General features: G+C 40.1%; 1 protein-coding gene across 1 annotated transcript; it reads left to right on the top strand.

The window, feature by feature from the left end:
- Positions 1-7,954: 7,954 nt before the first annotated feature.
- LOC117289383 (CKLF-like MARVEL transmembrane domain-containing protein 8) lies at positions 7,955-20,507 on the top strand. The gene is made up of 4 exons (XM_033770483.1): positions 7,955-8,288; positions 18,190-18,354; positions 18,871-18,984; positions 20,194-20,507. The coding sequence occupies exons 1-4, from the start codon at positions 8,154-8,156 to the stop codon at positions 20,389-20,391; spliced, it is 612 nt and encodes a 203-aa protein (XP_033626374.1). The 5' UTR covers positions 7,955-8,153; the 3' UTR covers positions 20,392-20,507.
- The last annotated feature ends 678 nt before the right edge of the window (positions 20,508-21,185 follow it).

Below are 21,185 nucleotides of genomic sequence, written 5' to 3'. Positions count from 1 at the left end.
ATAAAATATTTCTTGGTGACGAGTAATGGGGAGAGGTTGATGGCATAAAACATTGTGAGAAACAATTAGCATAAAATATTTCTTGGTGACGAGTAATGGGGAGAGGTTGATGGCATAAAACATTGTGAGAAACGGCTCCCTCTGAAGTGCCATAGTTTTCAAGAAAGAAGTAATTTTCCACGAATTTGATTTCGAGACCTCAGATTTAGAACTTGAGGTCTCGAAATCAACCATCTAAACGCACACAACTTCGTGTGACAAGGGTGTTTTCTTCTTTCATTATTATCTCGCAACTTTGATGACAGATTTAGCTCAAATTTTCACAGGTTAGTTATTTTATGCATATGTTGAGATACACCAACTGTGAAGGCTAGTCTTTGACAATTACCAATAGTGTTTACTGCCTTTAAGAGGGTTTCAGGAGACACTTGCATGCATACATACATATAGGGCATTTATATAGCAAAAACATACATATAGGGCATTTATATAGCAAAAACAGATCATTTCTGTTGACATTTGTCAAGGCCAAACAATAGATTGACTACCAAACGTTTCCAGTGCCTTTGTAAAACTAACAAAAAAGTGTAGGCCTAATAGCAAAGAGATTTTTCAACCATGAATTTTGAGTAGGGTTTTTGTGCGGCGTTGAATTCTGTGGTCAATGGAGCGGACCAACTAGCGTTACTGTCTGGTCGAATAGTGTACAATTTCAGTGAAGTAGGTTGTACTTGCGTTTTGATATAACCTATACAAATAAAGAAAAGATTCCGGCGATTGTCCACGCAAGAAAAATAATCTACAGGTTGAATAATTATCTGAGAATTTGCGGTGACCATTGTTGGTAAACCCACAGTGTTTTGGTCTTGGTCTCTGATGTGACAAATGCAATCACTTCAACGCACTGACTGACACTAGTAGTAACATTACTAACAATAATAATATTGTTAACGTCAAAACTTTCTTGGTAACGAGCAATGGAGAGTTGATAGCATACTAAACATTGTGAGAAACGGCTCCCTTTGAACTAACGTAGTTTTCGAGAAAGAAGTAAACTCGCTCTCAAATAAAAATAGACCAGCTGAAAGCCTTTTTATTATACACTGTGCATCTGAAAGAACACAAACTGATGCAATTTCGATGATCAATTTTGTCCACCAGGCTTGCTATTGTAAGATGCACCATGTTAGAATTTGTCTTTGACAAATTAAAGGTGCCTTTAATATGTATATATATTTTTTTAATATTATTTATATCAACCAACAGATGAATCCAGTACATAGACTGGAGTGCGTTTTTGGCGACCCCAACCAGAAACATTGGTCATCGGTTTGAGCGCGGTGACGATGCTGTTCAGATCAACCGGACACCAGCTTGGTGAGTGGTTGGGCTTTGGTTGGGGACGACAAAACCCACTCCAGGCAGCAGGTCATGCAATATCAAGCTTAATAACAAGTATAATAATGGCACGATTACTGTCTGCTCTTCATGAAAGAGTCGGGCATTTTTATAAAAAAACGGTTACAACGCTTTTCAAAGACCAACTCGACCGATCCAAGGCAACGTATTCCTTTAAGTAAAATACCAATCTTGACAAAGTTCGTATATTTTGTAAATTGGCTTGTATGCTTGAAAGCATTTTTGGTTGTATTTTATTATAAATAATTCTTAACATTTAGCACAATCCGCACTTGTTAAACCTGCACTGTTTTACCATAGTAAAATACTAATCTTGACATACATTTGAGAGTAAGTGTTCTGTTCGTCTATTTTTTTTACTTGGCTTGTATTTACTTGAACGCTTTCTAGGTTGTATTTGATTATAAATAATCAGCACGGCGCAGCATGGCGCCCGGACACTATTTGTTGGGCGGGCACTATTTGTCACGTAATCCGTGCCAAATAGTGTGCTGCTGGGACCTATAACGAAAGAGGATAATAGGATCCACGGTTCGGGAAACGTGTACAAAACCAATGTAATGACGATTGTGGTGATGCTATAAGTTCAGCGGTTCTGGCCTGTGTGGGAAGTAGGTTGCAATGATCTAGGTTCACCATAGCATGTAGGGGCCGTTTTTTCACAATCTTTATCAAAAATGTTCACAAGCTTCATCTGGAAGGGAGGTAAACTTACATACATACTTACATATAGGGCATTTATATAGCGCCACTACGTCAAGAACGCAGCGCATTAGATAGGATATAGAGAATGTTTGATACACTTCTTAAATGTTCGAAGAGAGTCGGATTTCCTGATTGAGGGGGAGTGCATTCCAGGTGTGTGGAGCAAAATGTGAGAATGTGCGACTTGAGGCCGACTTAAGAAGCTTGATTGAGTTAGGTTCCATGAGGCGAGTAGTGTCGGATGCTGAGCGTAGACTTGAGCGCCCAGGCCGATGGAGAGACAGGCAAGAGGATAAATAGCCAGGAGCTGTGTTGTTGAGGCATTTATACACATAAACCAAGATCTTGAAGATTATCCTCTCCCTAATCGGCAGCCAGTGAAGATCTTGTAGGTATGGTGTGGCGTGGTCATGCTTTTGGGCACGACAGACAAGTTTAGCAGCCCAGTTTTGTAGCCGTTGGAGTCGCTGTATGTCTGTTGAGTTGGACCCAAACAGCAGGGCATTACCATAGTCAAGCCTGGTAAGAATCAGAGCACGGACAACAAGATGACAGGTGTCCTTATCGAGGAATCTTCTGATTCTAGAGATATTGCGCATCTGGTAGTTGAGACCTTTGCACAGGGATGTTACTTGAGCATTCATACTCAAGGAAGTGTCAAACACAATACCGAGATTGCGCACACTCTCAAACTTGATGTAAAGTCTGAGACTGCGGTTATTTCTCTGCTTCAGCCACGCAGAATTCCCCCGCAGATTAATGCCATTATAACTCGCAATCTCAAATTGATAGGCTGACTGCGGATGTTTATCCACAGGAGGGCGCTGTTTTAGGCAATAATGGGTGCGTTCGTTTAGCTTCCCCGGGTCGACCCCGGTGTGTGGCGGTTTTTTTCCCCAGGACGAACGTGTGCAGATAATATTACTCACGTTCGTCCTGGAAAAAACCCGCCACACACAGGGGTCGACCCAGGGAAGCTAAACGAACGCACCCAATGTGTCGGCCGGTGTCAGATGCAATACTTTCAGCTCCTGAACTTTTGCATATGCAATCGTGTCCGGGCTATGCAAAAACGTCCGTTGGACATGTAAGCGGAGCGTGCATGCACTAAACCTACAATGTAACTATAAATTATGCAGCATTAATATTCACTTTTTTTTTATGATTGCAGCGAATACCCAACGGCCGAACATTTCCCATGTCGTGCATGACATGCACTTATTTTTAGCTTAAAAAAAATAGCGATGGTGTTCCGTCGACCAAGGGCGTATAGTTTACTGCAAGGACGGTTTTGCACGGGGCGGACACAACTGCATATGCAAATGTGTCCGGCGGACGCAATTGCATTATGCAAACCGTCTTGCGGACATTATTGCGTATGCAATTATGGATAGTATACAATTATTGAGTGGAATGGGAGGAATTTCGCAAGGTAAAATTTGGACTGTAAAATGGAACAGTACAAATTTTACCGAGTGATAATATTCCTTCCATTCCACGAATTAAAGCCACTCAATATTTGTTTTATATAATGTCATATAGATCCTTTCATTTGATGAATTTTAGAAGTATAACATTATGAAAAATCGCACAAATTACTGACAACCAAAAATCATATAGCGCCGCGTAGCGGCAATAACAATGCACAAATCGGATCACAACCTTTTGCACAGGAGGTGCTCCTTTGGTTTAGCAGCGGCGCGGCGGCGCTGTCCTCTGCTCAAAAACATTGGGAACAAGGATGATTCTAACTGTTGAATGGGAAATGCTATTCCCCATAGGCGAATAGGTCTTTTTGATCGCGGTGCGGATGGGAGTAATAGTGAATGTCACGTGAAGTAAGTTCTACCAATCAAATGACAAGGATCTGTATGCCAGTTATAGAAAAAATTATTGCATTGAGGACATAATTGCATGCGACACCGGCATTTTTCCCCCCGTACCGCACAAGAGCCAAAACCTACACGCATAAGGTATAATGGGCGCTTTTCCGCATCCCTTTACTGTTGACCCCGTATAAAACCAGCGTGTGGTACGAACAAAAAAATCAGGACGATCACAGACTTAGAACCTTACCGAGTCTATACACAAATGGACGCTTTCATTTTCTTAAAAAAATATCCAACTATAACACAAACTTAAAAGGTGACTTTTTGCTTGATTTTGTCTTCCGATTTGATTTTGTAAATACGCAGGAAATTGTGGGAATACGGTATTTTTATAAACAGGGTTGCATGCAAAAATTTACTATCAAGTATCTCTCTGAGCGCCTTAATTTGGCGCTAAATCAATTTTTTTTTATAAGCAGAATATTAATTAGTGATGGCCAATTTTTTCAGTCTCATTTTAGTGTGGGAATACGTCCTGATTGTAAAAAGAAAGTTTGACTGTGTGAATACTGTTGGCAAAAAAAAAATACAAGCAGCACTAGCAGTTCGAGTTTTTCACCAAAATGGCCCGGCGTCTCTAAAACTCTCTATAGTCCTAGATTAGACTGGGCCCCTGTCTTTATCCGCCGCAAGGATCGAAGAATGACGTCAGACGTTCAGGCTAGTCCTAGATACGACGATTGATCGGTAGGGGCACATTATTCCCCGTTTGCGAATTTTTTTTTTCAAGGATGGTAAAGGCCAATAGATTTGCATACACGCTCCCATTGGCTGCCACGCACTTGACGATGAATTATTCATCAGTGGGAATTCAGCTACACAACCACGAAGTGTGTGTGTACCATGTATGCACTGTATATTGCTCTATGGTGGTAACGTATTAATTATACATAAGAACATGGCTCTATGCTGCAATAGCCTAATAGTAATACACCATGTGTAGCCTACACTATGCATAGCCTACACTACGTACGCGAACGAACGCCACTTATAGTCATAGCAATTATCTGAACTTTGCAAAAAGACACGAGATTTCAAACTTTAATAATTCACAGTTGACTGCGGTTTTTTTTAGTGCATCAGTCTTGGCTCCATCATCAGTGTGATATGCCTGCAAACAGCTCTTAGTTCGGGAAGTCCCCAGATGGGGTTTTCGCTCAATTGGCTCTGCTACCTCCATGACTAATTGCCGTAAGCAAAAAATCAACGCTTGCGGAAGCAGGGAATTCTGTGCTTACGTCAAGAGTATTTCATAAGATAGTGGGGGGGGGGGGGGGATTTTGGCTTGTGCGCATGCGTGCTCCACGTCAGCACTGGCAGCCCATAATTTCAGCTGCTTACCTCAAGGGCAAAGAATCAAAGCTACGCCTGGAATTCTTTGTTTCTGTCAATCGTTTTACAGGGTTTCTAAGCTTACAGCTAGCACAGAAATTTTGCGCTTGTCGTGCAATTATAGGGCCCAATTTTATTGGCTCTACTTACCGTAAACAAAGAATTTACGCTTGCGAAAAAGAAAATTCTTCGCTTACGTCAAGTGTATTTCTCGGTTTAACAGGGGATTTTGGCTTGTGCGCATGCCTACTCCATGTTACGAGATTCTATGCTTACAAAGCTAGTGAAGAAATTTCTTGTTTTAATGCACATGCAGACACACAATTATTGCAGTTCATGAGTTAAAGTTGTTGAGCAATAAAACAATTATCGTTAAGGCAAATCTATTATTCTACACTTTGGTGATTCATCTCATATTGGTGACTTATTTCCATCTCACATATCGGTGATACTTCACAATCCTGAGCGCAGAATTTGGCGGTAAGCACAGCTATGAAATTTGGCACAGAACACTGTCGAGATACAATTTCTCTTTGATGACTCTGCTTACCGCCAAATTCTGCGCTTAGGATCCTTATTCTCCGCTAATATGCAAGCAAGCGCCAAATTTCTGCGCTAGCTGTGTAAGCGTAGAAGTACAAAATCCCTCGCTAACCTGTAAAACGCTGGAAAGAAACAAAGAATTCCCTGCTTCCAAGCGTCGATTTCTACCCTTGCGGTAAAGCAGTTGAAATTATGGGCTGCCAGTGCTGACGTGGAGCAGGCACTTGTGCACAAGCCAAAATCCCCCCACAACTTGTGAAATACTCTTGAGGTAAGCACAGAATTCTCTGCTTCCGCAAGTGCGGTTTTTTGCTTACGGCAGCATGGAGGCCTAGCAGAGCCATTTGAGCGAAAACCCCATCATGGGACTTCCCGAAATAAGAGCTGTTAGCAGGCATATCACACTGATGATTGAGCCAAGGTTGATGCACTGCCAAAACAGACGCAGTCAACTGTGAATTATTAAAGTTTGAAATTCAAATCTAGTGTTTTTTTGCAAAGTTCAGAGAATTGCTATGACGTGAGTGGCGTTCGTTCGCGTATGTAGTGTAGGCCACACATTGTGTATTTTACTTTTAGGTTATTGCAGCATAGAGCTATATGAATTGCAGCCATAATACGTGTACAATCATCTTCCTCCATAATATGTACCACCATAGAGCAGTACAGTGCATATTTGCTCTATGGTGTACACACACAATTCGTAGCTGAATTCCCACTGATGAATAGTTCAGCGTCAAGTGCGTGGCAGCCAATGGGAGCGTGTATGCAAATTTATTGGCCTTTACCATCCTTGAAAAAAAAAAATCGCCGGACCGCTCCCCGTTTGGGAGTACTGGTGGCAATTTGCCGCCCATCCCACCAGGACTTCGTCCCCAGGCTGTGTCGCGCAGTACGATGTTGACCGTTATTCCGTTGTAAACAATAAATGTTTGTAATAAAGTAAACCACAGGGACGAGGTTGACCTGAACGCAGCACTAATGTTGTGCTAGTACAAAATTTGGTGTCAACAACCGTCAATGACAGTATGAAAGAATTACTGAATGTCGACGACATCGTTTTCTTGTTCAGTCACAATGGTGTACTTATTGCTATTGAATGCTACCCCACAGCTAGCCCCCGGCTGGCGGAACTATTTAAACAATTGCAAATAATAATAACCCATTAATTTTGCGAAGTTCCAACGCGAGCCTAAAGTTAACTTTGAATTTTTTTTTTTAAAGTTAAAGGGAACACTGCTGGTAATTGTCACAGACCATGCAGTGTTTCTCAACATGTATGCATAAAATAACAAACGTGAAAATTTGAACTCAATTGGTCATCGGAGTTGGGAAAAAAATGATGAAGGAAAAACACCCTTGTTGGACGAATTATCTGTGTGCTTTCAGATAGGAATAAAAGACTACTAGCTAGAAGTCTTTTATTATTTTAGTGAGAAATCACCTCTTTCTCAAAAACGATTTGAACAAAGCCTTATACGGCAGAAAACATAAAATCTTATAGTTTATGGAGATTGCACTGTACAATAATTTTTATCAACTTTTGGTATGATGAAGGGGATACATCTCAAAACTTGTAAAGATTATTACTTTCATAACTCTTTGATTGATGTGGAAATTGTGACAGAAAAATGTCAACTTTCACATAGGACCAGTGCAGTAGCTTGCCTGCCAGAGCAGCCATAGAATGTCAAGGCCAAACTTATTGTAGTTCACATGGTCCGTAGGCCTATACATTATTTTTATAACTCGCGTGTTGTACAACGGGCCCGGCTATTTGCATCATAGTCAACTGCTGAGCTAACTAATGAACAAATTAATTAGGGGTGACCATAGTGCATGGTTCGGGATAACAACAAGACTTAATATATTTGAAGAAATAAATGTTTCCAAGATTGCGTTTCCATTGAAAACATTGCAAATGAAAACGAGGTAAAACTTAAAATACAGTGTACTGTCATTGACGGTCGTTGACAAGGTTCTTTGAAATCTGGTGCAAGCACCGACTTTCTGGCCAGCATCAAATTTCGTGCTGACTTCAACCTAAACTACATGTACTACTGCTGCATCCGTTTGTTTAAGTGTACACGACGACACATCAAATTATCCGACATAACAAGTGATATTTCGACGAATGTGAACGATTCTCTAAACATTAAAAACGTATAATTACACTCAACTTTATAAGCCCCCTGCCTGCTAAGTCTTCTTTATTTGAAATTGGATTGTTAATCTGACGCAGCTGAAAATCGGTGAGCAGCAAAAATGGACGATCCAGCTTTTCCTGACAGTCACACGACAACGACAACAACCACCACAAGTACAGTGCAGTCGCCACCGTTGACTATTGACAAGGGTTACATCACGTCTATTCCCGGTATATTACGGATTGTTGAGATTGTAAGTAGTTGATTTCTTTTTGAATTTTGTTGTTGCAAAATAGTGTTAATAACACATTTGTCAATAGTGTTGTTTGTAGAGGGCCTAATAATAAATAATATTATTATTAATATATGATATATCATCATATTCATAGACTCGGACTGATTTATTTATGACTTTACTAATTACAATACATGTAGGCCTAGCCTATTTATTTTTTAATCAATACCCCTTTCTTATAAATACAGTAATTGTGGCACTGTAGTCTGCAGTTGGATTAACCATGGATTAACGTAGCCCTCCTCCCGACAGCGGGAGGAGGGTTATTATTGCAACTGTACAGTGTAACTCCTTTTATTTTTTAACATAAAGGAATGTTGACATCTCCAGTTGTGTGGACTCACAGATCATACATGTGCAGTAACCATGGTAACATGAGGGTCGCACTTAATATGAGCTGTCAACTGACAACGCCCTGGCCTTACAACTGCAGACAACAAATGTTGATGCACTTAAAAAAAATTTAAAGTTGTTTGAAAACATAAATTAGGCCAACTAAAAATAAACAAACAGTTGATCGTCCCCGCCCGCATCCTTTTTTGGGGCCGCATCCTTTTCTTTACTCAATCTTTTCAAAAGGACTTGCCTAGGAGTTTTGTTCTGAATCTAAAAACGTGATGCTCTCGAACATATGTAACTGTCTGTTTCATAAAACAATAATAGTGAATGCCTACCAGCAAATCTTTTTACAATTTATCCAACCCTGTTAATATAGGTTTTCTCGGTCAATTTCGGCAAATGAGCAGCCAATTTAACCACCAAGCTATTTTATTTCGCGCGAAATTGAGTGCTACTGAAAAGGGCCATTCGCTTTCGTGTTATGATTAGTCAAATGTAATGTTACGTCATTCGATTTAACAAAATAATCTCTCAATTTAACAATTCATCAAAACAGCATTCAAATTCACAGACGCTTCTTGGGGCGTGTTTGTCATGAAAAAGAATGACGATAGGCTAAATTGAACTGAGTGCTAAAGGATTTTGACTCGACTCAAAACGAAATTGAATGGCCGCATTCTGAATTTGAAACGCAGTAACAACTGGACAGGCAAAACAGCTTTAATGCAAACGCATGAAAATGAAACTGGCTGCTTATTTGTTAAATTCGACTGAGAAAACCTATACTAATAATACAGTATTAGTGTTAACACAGGTCCTGTTGCAACAAATATTGTAGGTATAAAATAAGTTTGCAATGGGTTCAAACTGAAGAATTGGTGGCCTGTTTGATTTGAAATACTAAGCGGCCATCTTGAAAAAAAATAGTAAATAGTATAGTAAGGTAGTCATCCTCCTCTTTTTTGAGAATCATTTTTAGCCTTAACCGTTAATTTCAATTAAAAATCTGTTAAAATTGTCATACAGTACATGTACGTACCACTTGTTATCTGTCGAAAAAGTTGTACAATTTGAGTCAGAATTTATAGTAACAAGGTAGCCAAAGAAGTATTTGGTGCATTTTTTTAAATTATTACTTTTTTTAGGCTTTTCGATATAATTGATGGACAAAATGACATTGTCATATTTTTACCATTTTGAAAAGTCAAACAACTTGTACGCAAAGTAAAACAAAATAACAATATTGATCGTCCGAACTTTTATCGAAAAGTTGAAGATGGAGGCCCTTGTTATTTCTTTTTTTTCAAATTTGTTGTAACTTTTTTTTAAATGGCAACCATGGTTAAGACAGCAGCAGTATTTGTACGGCATGTCCAATTCTGTTTAAAGTTGGCAAAGGTACATAACTATTGTTCTGTGTCCATTTCGATATACAATTTAAAAAAATTTCTTTCCAAGAGTCCTTGCTTTTGCTCCTAGATTATTCTGTGTGTGTGGTGCGAAAGATCAAAAAAGTTTCGGGACTTTCGGGGAAAATGTTTCAAAGAAAATTGGGATTTTTAAAAGATCTTTGTGTTTGGGAAAATAACAATACGATGATGAAATTGCTCAATAAAAACTTATGATACAAAATCGGTGCGGCCTCTAAAATCGGAGCGGGCGGGGACGAGCAACATGTTATTTATTTTATTTGGCCTAAGAGATTACAGGGCAGTTCCATAGAAATGAAAACCTCAGTGCCAAAATTTCAAAATGGCACTAATGTGGCAAATGAGGCATCATTTTGTAGCTAATTGTATGAATTTTAATAAAATATAATTTGTTACTGAAAATATTCAGCGGCTCAAGTGCTATTTTCGACTGAAAAAAATACTTTAAAAATAGTGAAATTGGCTCAAAAATAATGTTTTGCCAAATTAATCAAAATTTTTACTGTGGTTAAATAGTGATTGTTTTGGTTTTGCACCTGTTTGAAGTTTGCTATGGTAACAACACAATGATGGAAACAAAAAAAAATAATTCTTTCAAAATTTTATGATATTCAATATTTTAGGAAACTTACTTTTTCGATGTACGTCCGACACCAAAATAGTGAATATTTTAATCTCCCTATTTCAACCGTGGGCAGAAAATTTTCAAATTTACAGTACAAAGCACAATTGATGCCCTCTATCTAACCATGGAATTATTTCTTTAAAAAAATCTTCTTAATCGTACAAAATCCTGGTGTCGGACGTGCATTTTGTTCGTGCGTCCGATACCAGTACGTCCGACACCTCCTAAATAATTATGTGAAAGCCTTTTTGAATGCCTTTAAAATATCATACAAGGCTATAAATTGGTACCTAGGGTAACTCTCACCCAAATCACTCAAATCTTGCCTCAAAACAATTGTATTTCATTCCCCTTTTTTTCTACTGGCTGCTAAAAACACAATAATTTTAATCCGCAGAAAATTTTAATTTCCAAATCCAAAACCCACTGGTACTTATCATTAATAGAAGAAAAGCTTGGTTTTTGCAGTTTATTTATACATGTGGTAACCCCCAAGCAAGGATAGAGCGCTTATTCATTTAGTAAACTGTTGACAATGCTCTAAAGTTGGTTCTTGAGAGAAAATATCAAAACATTTAACACCAAAATTCTTGGTGACCTCTGACCTTGGCAACAGTTACCCACCAAGAACTTTAAACTTTAATTTTTTTAAACACAAGTCCAATCTACAATATATTTGGACCAAATGTTATTTTGCAGACTCATATCTTTTATTGTTAGGCAACATTTTGAAACTTGGGTGTTTTGCCAGTTTTGGTTGCCACAGCAATGCATAAGGATACGGATGTACATCATGTACAAGTTGCATTACACATGCACATTGTTTCTATTGATCTCAAAACGTGGTATAATTTGACAATTAAACCACTTTTTTCAACAAATAATGGTTTAATCTGATTTGGCAACACCAAATTGGTAGATTAAATCATTATTTTATAACAAAAGTGAAAAGTTGAACTGATTGTTACCTATTTTTGAATGCAATTTCGGACAAGTACGTCCGACACTGTGAAATGTACGTCCGACACCAATATATTAAATGCCGTTCCTTAAAATTCACATTTAAAAACCAAATGTCTTAATGGTAAAGTGTAATGACAGAGGTCTGATGAATCCATAAATAAGAAAAAATTGCATTAAAGTTCAAACACATCACATAGTTTGAACTCGATGCAGTTGGGCTCAGGGCTCTAATGCAATTGGGCTCAGGGCCCTATGCAATTGGGCTCTATGCAATTGGGCTCAGGGATCTATGCAATTGGGCTCAGGGCTCTATGCAATTGGGCTCAGGGCTCTATGCAATTGGGCTGAGGGCTCTATGCAATTGGGCTCAGGGCTCTATGCAACTGGGCTCAGTGCTCTATGCAATTGGGCTCAGGGCTCTATGCAATTGGGCTCAGTGCTCTATGCAATTGGGCTCAGGGCTCTACATGTATGCAATTGGGCTCAGGGCTCTATGCATTTGGGCTCAGGGCTCTATGCAATTGGGCTCAGGGCTCTATGCAATTGGGCTCAGGGCTCTACATGTATGCAATTGGGCTCAGGGCTCTATGCAATTGGGCTCAGGGCTCTATGCAATTGGGCTCAGGGCTCTATGCAATTGGGCTCAGTGCTCTATGCAATTGGGCTCAGTGCTCTATGCAATTGGGCTCAGGGCTCTATGCAATTGGGCTCAGTGCTCTATGCAATTGGGCTCAGGGCTCTACATGTATGCAATTGGGCTCAGGGCTCTATGCAATTGGGCTAAGGGCTCTATGCAATTGGGCTCAGGGCTCTAATGCAATTGGGCTCAGGGCTCTATGCAATTGGGCTCAGGGCTCTATGCAATTGGGCTCAGGGCTCTATGCATTTGGGCTCAGGGCTCTATGCGTTTGGGCTCAGGGCTCTATGCATTTGGGCTCAGGGCTCTATGCAATTGGGCTCAGGGCTCTATGCAATTGGGCTCAGGGCTCTATGCATTTGGGCTCAGGGCTCTATGCAATTGGGGTCAGGGCTCTATGCATTTGGGCTCAGGGCTGTATGCAATTGGGCTCAGGGCTCTATGCATTTGGGCTCAGGGCTCTATGCATTTGGGCTCAGGGCTCTATGCATTTGGGCTCAGGGCTCTATGCAATTGGGCTCAGGGCTCTATGCAATTGGGCTCAGTGCTCTATGCAATTGGGCTCAGTGCTCTATGCAATTGGGCTCAGGGCTCTACATGTATGCAATTGGGCTCAGTGCTCTATGCAATTGGGCTCAGGGCTCTATGCAATTGGGCTCAGGGCTCTATGCAATTGGGCTCAGTGCTCTATGCAATTGGGCTCAGGGCTCTATGCAATTGGGCTCAGGGCTCTATGCATTTGGGCTCAGGGCTCTATGCAATTGGGCTCAGGGCTCTATGCAATTGGGCTCAGGGCTCTACATGTATGCAATTGGGCTCAGGGCTCTATGCAATTGGGCTCAGGGCTCTATGCAATTGGGCTCAGGGCTCTATGCAATTGGGCTCAGGGCTCTACATGTATGCAATTGGGCTCAGGGCTCTATGCAATAGGAGACTTTCCAACGCTAGGCGGCAGCAGACATACCGGGTAAATTTCCATTGTTTACGTAGTTCTGAACATGCGCATAATTCTGAGAACAATGGATTTACCCGGTAAGTCTGCTGCCCTCTATCGTCCCAGAAAGTCTCCCATTGGGCTCAGGGCTCTATGCAATTGGGCTCAGGGCTCTATGCAATTGGGCTCAGGGCTCTATGCAATTGGGCTCAGGGCTCTATGCAATTGGGCTCAGGGCTCTATGCAATTGGGCTCAGGGCTCTACATGTATGCAATTGGGCTCAGTGCTCAATTTCATAAAGCCTGTCAGCACAAAAAACTTGCTATCACAGCCAAGTATTGCTTTACAGAAACAGGTTACCAGCCAAAATTACAATAGTTGTGACTGGTACATTGTATCCCACGTGCCACTAAATGTTTGCTTTGGAGAGAGATTATATGCTGAGTACATGTAGTATTTTCAGCATAAAACTTTACTTGATAACGAGAAATGGGGATGAGTAGTTTTTGAGAAAGAAGTTATTTTCCAGGAATTGGATTTTGAGACCTCAAGTTTAGAATTTGAGGTCTCGAAATCAAGCATCAGAAAGCACACAACTTCGTGTGACAAGGGTGTTTTTTCTTTCATTATTATCTCGCAACTTCGATGACCGATTGAGCTCAAGTTTTCACAGGTTTGTTATTTCATGCATATATTATGATGAGATACAGCAAGTGAGAAGACTGGTCTTTGACAATTACCAATAGTGTCCACTGTCTTTAAACAGTAAAGCTATGAAATTGGCCCCTGTACTGTTCTGTGTACAGGGTGAACTAGCATTCTGACCAAACACTAATGAAAGGGCTGTCCTAAATGTCACTGTGCATTTCTTGACTGTGTACAGATGAACCTCAGGAATTCCAGACAAGCTGATTTGACCCAATCTAATGGCTCAAGTCACTTCTGATATTAAACTGTTGTAATAGAACTATCTGGGGTGCATTTTGTAAAGGTCACATGCTGTTCATTGTACACAGGCCTTGAAACAGTTGTTATGGAATATCCATTCCATTGTTACACCGCCTGTAATCATGTTTTGCAAATAAACTGTTATTAAGTGCCTACGTACATAGTACGTGAATTTCTCAGTGTCCGAAACGTATTATCTGGAGTATTGACAATGATTGAAGGTTGCGTACATTGTACGTGTACTGTTAACAACAGTCTGTTGTTGCTATTCTATTCACTTGGTTCCCCTGTCAAATAATAAGGTGTGAGGCTAGGAATAACAGTGATTGGCTGTTGAAGAGTGGATGGAGGGTCTGACTTGTGTATCATCGTACTACATGTACGTGTTCTGCACGGTCCCAACTTGACAATCGTCTCTTTTTGGACTGGTCCAAAACATTAGTGTTACATTTGGGGCGACCCAATAGACCGTATTGAATATGACGTCACTAGGCTCAAATATCTGACCTACAAGATGGCGTCTGTTCGTGTGTGTGTGTGGGTGCATGTGCCGTAGAAATCAAACCGGGAATGTTGCGTGCTGCGTGCTTTGATGATGTACGCGTTTGGACACGCATACGGTTTGCCCTACAAGACATGCAAGATGGCGACTTTTCATAGCGAAAAAGGGGTTATTCAATACGGTCTATTGTACATGTAGTTAGGATCGCCCATAGAACTCTATTAATAATATCAAAGTGTTGTATAGTGCTCGTGTACATGTATCTGGGTACTTATGGCGCTTAGTGTACATTTTTTTAGAAAGATAGATTGTAGTTTTACAAGGCACGATAGTACAATGGAGTCTAGTGGTGTCCAACCTGAGCATCATTAATAAAGACAGTGGACACTATTCAGCTATTGGTATTTGTCAAAGACAAGTCTTCTCACTTGGTGTATCTCAACATTTTATATGCATAAAATAACAAACCGGTGAAAATTTGAGCTCTATTGGTCCCGAAGTTGCGAGATAATAATGAAAGGGAAAACACCCTTGTCACACGAAGTTGTGTGCTTTCAGATGCTTGATTTGGAGACCTCAAATTCTAAACTTGAGGTCTCGAAATCAAATTCGTGGAAAATTACTTCTTTCTCGAAAACTACATCACTTCCGAGGGAGGCGCTTCTCTCGGTGTTTTATACTATCAACCTCTCCCCATTACTCATTACCAAGTGAGGTTTTATGCTAACAATTATTTTGAGTAATTACCAATAGTGTCCACTGTCTTTAATGGGTTGTACATGTAGGGTCGTCCTAATGTAACTCCAGCCCACTAAGTACAAATAGATTGTACAAGTGTTAGGGCCTATTGTTTTCATTTTAAAAATCACTTCCTACTTGCCAGGCAGACTACTACATGTTGTATCATGTTCATACATTGTACCTTTATGCTAAACATACACATATATGTGGCATAAAAACTGAGTACAGTACAAGGCCGAGTAAAAAAAAAAACATGTTTCACGTCCGGGTTTTTCAAAAAAAGGAGGAAGAGGGGCTTTTTATTGTTTATTTTTTATTTCAAGATGGCCGCCAATCTTTGTTAAAATGTCAAATATCCATTGTTTTTTCTACTGCTGAAATACACAAAACATTAATGAAACAATTTAGTCGAGGCATTCAGACAAGACATTCAGATTGTTTTTGCTGAGATCATTTAAAATAACCCTATTTAAAAAAAATAAAAAAATAATGTGCATAAAAAAATAAAATAAAAAAGGAGGCGGCCTGTAAAAAGGAAGCGGGCGGGGACGCGAAACATGTTTTTTTTTTTACTTGGCCCTACATGTGGGCAATTCCATGGTAACTCGTGCTACAGTTAATGGTGTCCTTTTTCATGATCCAGGCTCCAGTTATTAAACAATATTTGATTTGAATCTTAATGTTTTGTATTTTGAAAGCCAACATCCAAGGCTAGATCCTCATAGCAATTTGACAATTAATTGTTGTATGCATGAGACAGCTCTGAATATCGGTAACTCGTGCTACGAGCAGAGGACATGCTAAAAAAATTACCCATTTTTATTTTGATCGTGTCCTGAAACAAAAACCAATCAAGTCTAATTGATTATATGATGAGTAACTACTATGCCAAAGTTTATTATGGTATACCTTAGAAAGATGTGCTCTTCTTAATTTCACATTGACATGCACAAAACATGGTAACTCGTGCTACGGTAACTCGTGCTACAGTTTGTCCGGCCATTAACAACTTACTATTATTTCACAAAATGTCAAAGTTTCTTAAAACGCATTCCTCAGCAACTTGTAAAATAATTTTGCCCAATTTGCACAACTTCACCGGGAAAGTGGTCTCCTTCATACATGTCATAAGGCTTCATATTCAACCACAATATTTGCAAACCATCGACCATCACAAATCTCAGTGTTTAGGTCTTTAGTAGTTTGCCTGCCACTGCCTACCATAGACCCCAGGCTTTACTATTGCATTTATGCATATCATTATGTGCAGAAGAGAGCTCTCAGTTGTTGCCAAGTAATACTTGGTAAAACTAACTGAATCCTCCTGAGAGAGTAAATTGCGGTAACTCGTGCTACAGTTTTTAACGGATCATTAAAATGTAGTAGATAATACTTGAGAGTTCAGTTTCTTATAAATACTTGAGGCACCAATGGTAGAAGATAGATATTAATTGGCATCAATTAAAGTGTCACCATTTTGTAGTAAAATTAAAAAATGTATGTTTCGGTAACTCGTGCTACACTATATCTAAAGTCTCTGAAGGGAAGCGATGAAAGGAAAAGTGGAGGGTGATGGTTAAAATTTGATGAATATTTCTTGTACACCATATTTCATGGATATAAAATGTAGTAACTTTTATTGAAAACTGCTTATTGCTGAAAACATTGGACCCATTTGAAAAAAGTCAAAGTTTTTTAAGTTTTCCCACTGAAAATACACTTTCCGAACAAACGCTTTTTTTATAATCAAACTGTGAAGCAAATCCTAAAAAAAGGTTTGAAGTTGATCCTGGCATGTATTTGGAATAATAAGAAAGTGTAAAGAAACATGTAGGCACAGATTGATTTGTTTGAGTCATGTCCACTTTGGCTTGGAAATGCCCATGTACATCAACAGATAGCTGTGAGTACGACGATAGCATAAAACATTGTGAGAAACGACTCCCTTAGGGGTAACAGAAATTTTGAAAAAGAGTTAATATCTCCAACTACAATATTTGGAATCTGAGAAAGATTTCAGGGCTGAAGCTCTAAAAAAGGTTTTGGGTTCAAATCCCACTATAGAGTAAATAATGCCTTAGCAGGTTTCTTTCATAAACTTTGGAGTTAGATAATATAAGAATAAGAGGGCTCACAAGCCTATGCGGCCATTTTCTAAGTTAACCAGCATTTCATATCGTTATCATAACACACACACCAACTTGTACTTCGTATCCAACGCGCATACAACGAACTTCGTCAAAATGGCATGCCTGTCTCTTTGTGGTCCCATTGCATTTGTGCACACAGCCAGAGCCGTATATGGGAGAGTTACTACAACTTGCGATTAGAAGCCATTTTTTTTCACCAAGAATTGCATGAGCAGACACGGGGTGCTAGACTAGTCTGCCCATTCGGTTGTGCTACATGAGACAACATGGCGTCCATGGCAACCACGTGAACAAAGAGAACTGTTCCCTCCAAGTCGCAACTCTCTCATTACACAGCTCTGCGCGCAGCATCACCAGTGCGCCCCATTAGTTCGTAGTTTATATAAATCTATGGTGAGTACTGAGTATAATGTGCTAGCACACATCGGTTTAGGGTGTCTATGGGTTAAACCAAAATAATAATAATAATAATAATAAAAAACATTTATGTAGCGCCAAATCCATTAAAAATGCTCCCAGGTCCGAGGCACTTTACAACATGAAAAATGAATTAATGATTGTTTTGATTTGTATTGTGTTTGTTTCACAGGCGGTAGGATTGTTGTACTGGATCTTACTAGCAGCTGCTAGAGGATATGCCGTTGGATTCCCACTCTTTGTTGGCATTTCTTGTTGGATGCTAACAATCGGCTTTTTCGCTATATTTGTGCTGTCGTTGGATAAGAGAGTCACCGTTATCAACTGGCTCCTGACTGTAAGTATGACATCAGGCCTTGCTCTAAAAGCTTTTTGTGAAAGGCAGTGGACACCATTGGTAATTACTCAAAATAATTATTGCCAAAGAACCTTACTAGGTGACGAGTAATGGGGAGAGGTTAGTGAGAAACGGCTCCCTCTGACATGTCTGAAGTGCCATAGTTTCCGAGAAAGAAGTAATTTTCTACGGACTTGATTTCGAAAATAATTATTAGCATAAAATCTTAGTCTGTAATGCGTAATGGGGAGCTGTTGTTAGTATAAAGCATTGTGAAAAACGACTCCCTCTGAAGTAATGAATTTGATATTGGAGACCTCGGAATAGGATTTTAAGATCTCAAAATCAAGCATCTGAAAGCACAGGTGTCAGGACTCTCGAACTGGCACACTCTGCTGACATAATGGGGAGTATTGAGTATAGTGTTAACACACAAGGATGTATGGGTAAAACCAAAATCAATATTCTTTATCCCCCGATGTTACATATTGTTTTATTCTCCCTACTGTGGACCAGGAGATGATCAACAACCTCGTATGGACTGTACTGCATTTTATAGGAGCTTGTATTGTTGCCGGTAGGGCGGCCAACCATTTTTTTTTCCGCCACGGAGTCGTATCTTTTGCAGCGGTGAGTACGTAGCTGGGATGTGATTTCTCAATTTTTAATCGGAAACCAGTAAATTGTTATTTCACTGAGGCAACAAAGGCGATTGCCTCCAGGCCCCTGGTCAATGCCTTGGCGTCCTTGAAATGTTCAAGCAGAAGTTCACAATTTCCTGAGGGTGCCTTACCAAAAAGAAAATACCCTTGCTTTTAAAAAAAACAAAGCGTACCGCCTGGGCTCAATTTTTCAAAGCAATAAAACCCATCATAAGACAAATTGTCAGTATCACCGTGATGATTTGTATTGTGACATCACACTTATACTCAATAAGCAACTGCGATTGATTTGCAGTTACGATCAATCTTATATAGCTCTTTGGGAAAAAAAACACCAGTGATTAATTTGAATTGGCCAGTTAGCCAGTAGCACCTCCTAAAAATATGTCTGCAACAGAAAGTAAAACTGCACACGAGCAGAGTACACTGTTCAAACCGTAGAGAGCAAACCGGCTCTTTTCAGAGCCACCACTCCTTCAAAAGAGATTTTACCCTCGGTTGTACCCGCAAGTTTACTATTCATATTTATAGTTATAGTTACTCTCAAAACTGCAGGGTTTGGAAACAAAAAAATTAGGCATCCTAGGCGATCCCTGTTTTTTGGGGGGTTATTTTTTGCTCTTTTTAATGGGATGCGTTGCCTTGGATTGAGCGGGTTGGTCTTAGGAGGGCGTTTGAGACCCGTTTGTTATGGAATGCTTTGCGGTTTGCGGTTGGATGGATGGTTTGGGAGTGGATTATGGTATTCCGTGCAGGCATGCCTTGGGGTTGTATGGTTTTTCTTTATGCGTCGTGAGCTGGCGTGGTCTGCCATTTTGTGCTGACCGTGTTTGTTCGCGACGTGGGGGAAGACCGTGCAGTTTCGGGGAGTATTTGTGTGGATTATTCTGCTCTACTCTCGAATTATCTATCCGGCTGCATGCAGTTTAAAGTAGGGGACGGTCTCGGGCACATTTCGGTGATCAACTCGACCGATCCGGGGCAACATGTTTCTTTAATGTTTTTGTGTCACAAATTTGTTGCCTGTGTGTTTATACATCAATGTTTTTAATGACTATTTTGTAAACTGTGCATTTCGGCTTTTTAGCCGCTGTATTGCAGTGTTTTAATAAATAAACTATGAATAATATTTGTACCCTTTATTAATTCTTGCATTCTCTTCTTGACAATGACACAGGTCCTCGGATTTGCTCTGTTGTTCCTTTACGCCGTGAGCACCTTCTTCAACTTCCGCGTTTTCCAAGCCGGAGGCGGTCTCGCACGGCTGACCGGGGGTTCTGGAGGAGCAGGTGGTGCGACAACCACGACAACCACGACAACCGAGTACCCTCCTGAGAAAGACATGGACGCACCACCCCCGTACACCGGCCCATAGAGTGGTCATTAGAAGGCTATTGCTCACACAGTCATAATGGGGGTAAAATAAGGTAGAAAGAAAAGATAGGTCTGTGTGAAAGGTAAAGTCATGGACTAGTTAATACTCATAAAAAAGTACTACCATAAAAACTTACTCGACGAGAAACACTCCAGCTGATAATTTAGTTTTACAGAAATTTAGTTTTTTAAGAAAGGCTTCCCTTTGAATTAATGTGGTTCGTATCATTTTGGGTCCCCAAATCATTCAAATCTTAATTTTGGTTTTTACCCATACACCGATGTGTGTTGGCACTGTACCCAAAGTACTTTCCCGGGTCCTGTGAAAAAATATCACAGGCATGTTAATCGGGTGGGATTCGAACCCACGACCCTTGCAATTCTAGAGCAGTGTCTTACCAACTAGACTGCCCGGTAGCTAGAGGCAGTTTGACTCCTATGTTTTGGCAGCGGGTACCGCAAGGAAAAAATAGATGTTAAATTTGCATCGGGGATAAAGAATATATTAATTTTGGTGTTTACCCATACACCGAACACAACAATCCTCAGGCTTCACATACAAATCTTAGAATGATTCCCACATGAATTTACCTGGATTTGCCTGGCAAGGCTGCTGCTACCTGGCACGCCTGGTGTCCCAAAAGCTCCTTTATTGTAGTAAAATGGTACCTTAGAATTATCTTATGCACTATCAGTGCCATTAGTTGGACAACTGATGTTTATTTATGTTTTGCAAAAAGTAGTTTCTTGCCTCAGGTTTCAACTTCCAGCTGTCCAGCAGAGTCTTCGTCAAAG

Source organism: Asterias rubens, chromosome 4 (genome assembly GCF_902459465.1).
Source record: "Asterias rubens chromosome 4, eAstRub1.3, whole genome shotgun sequence".
NCBI lineage: Eukaryota > Metazoa > Echinodermata > Asteroidea > Forcipulatida > Asteriidae > Asterias > Asterias rubens.
This window is presented reverse-complemented; position numbering and strand designations above follow the sequence as displayed.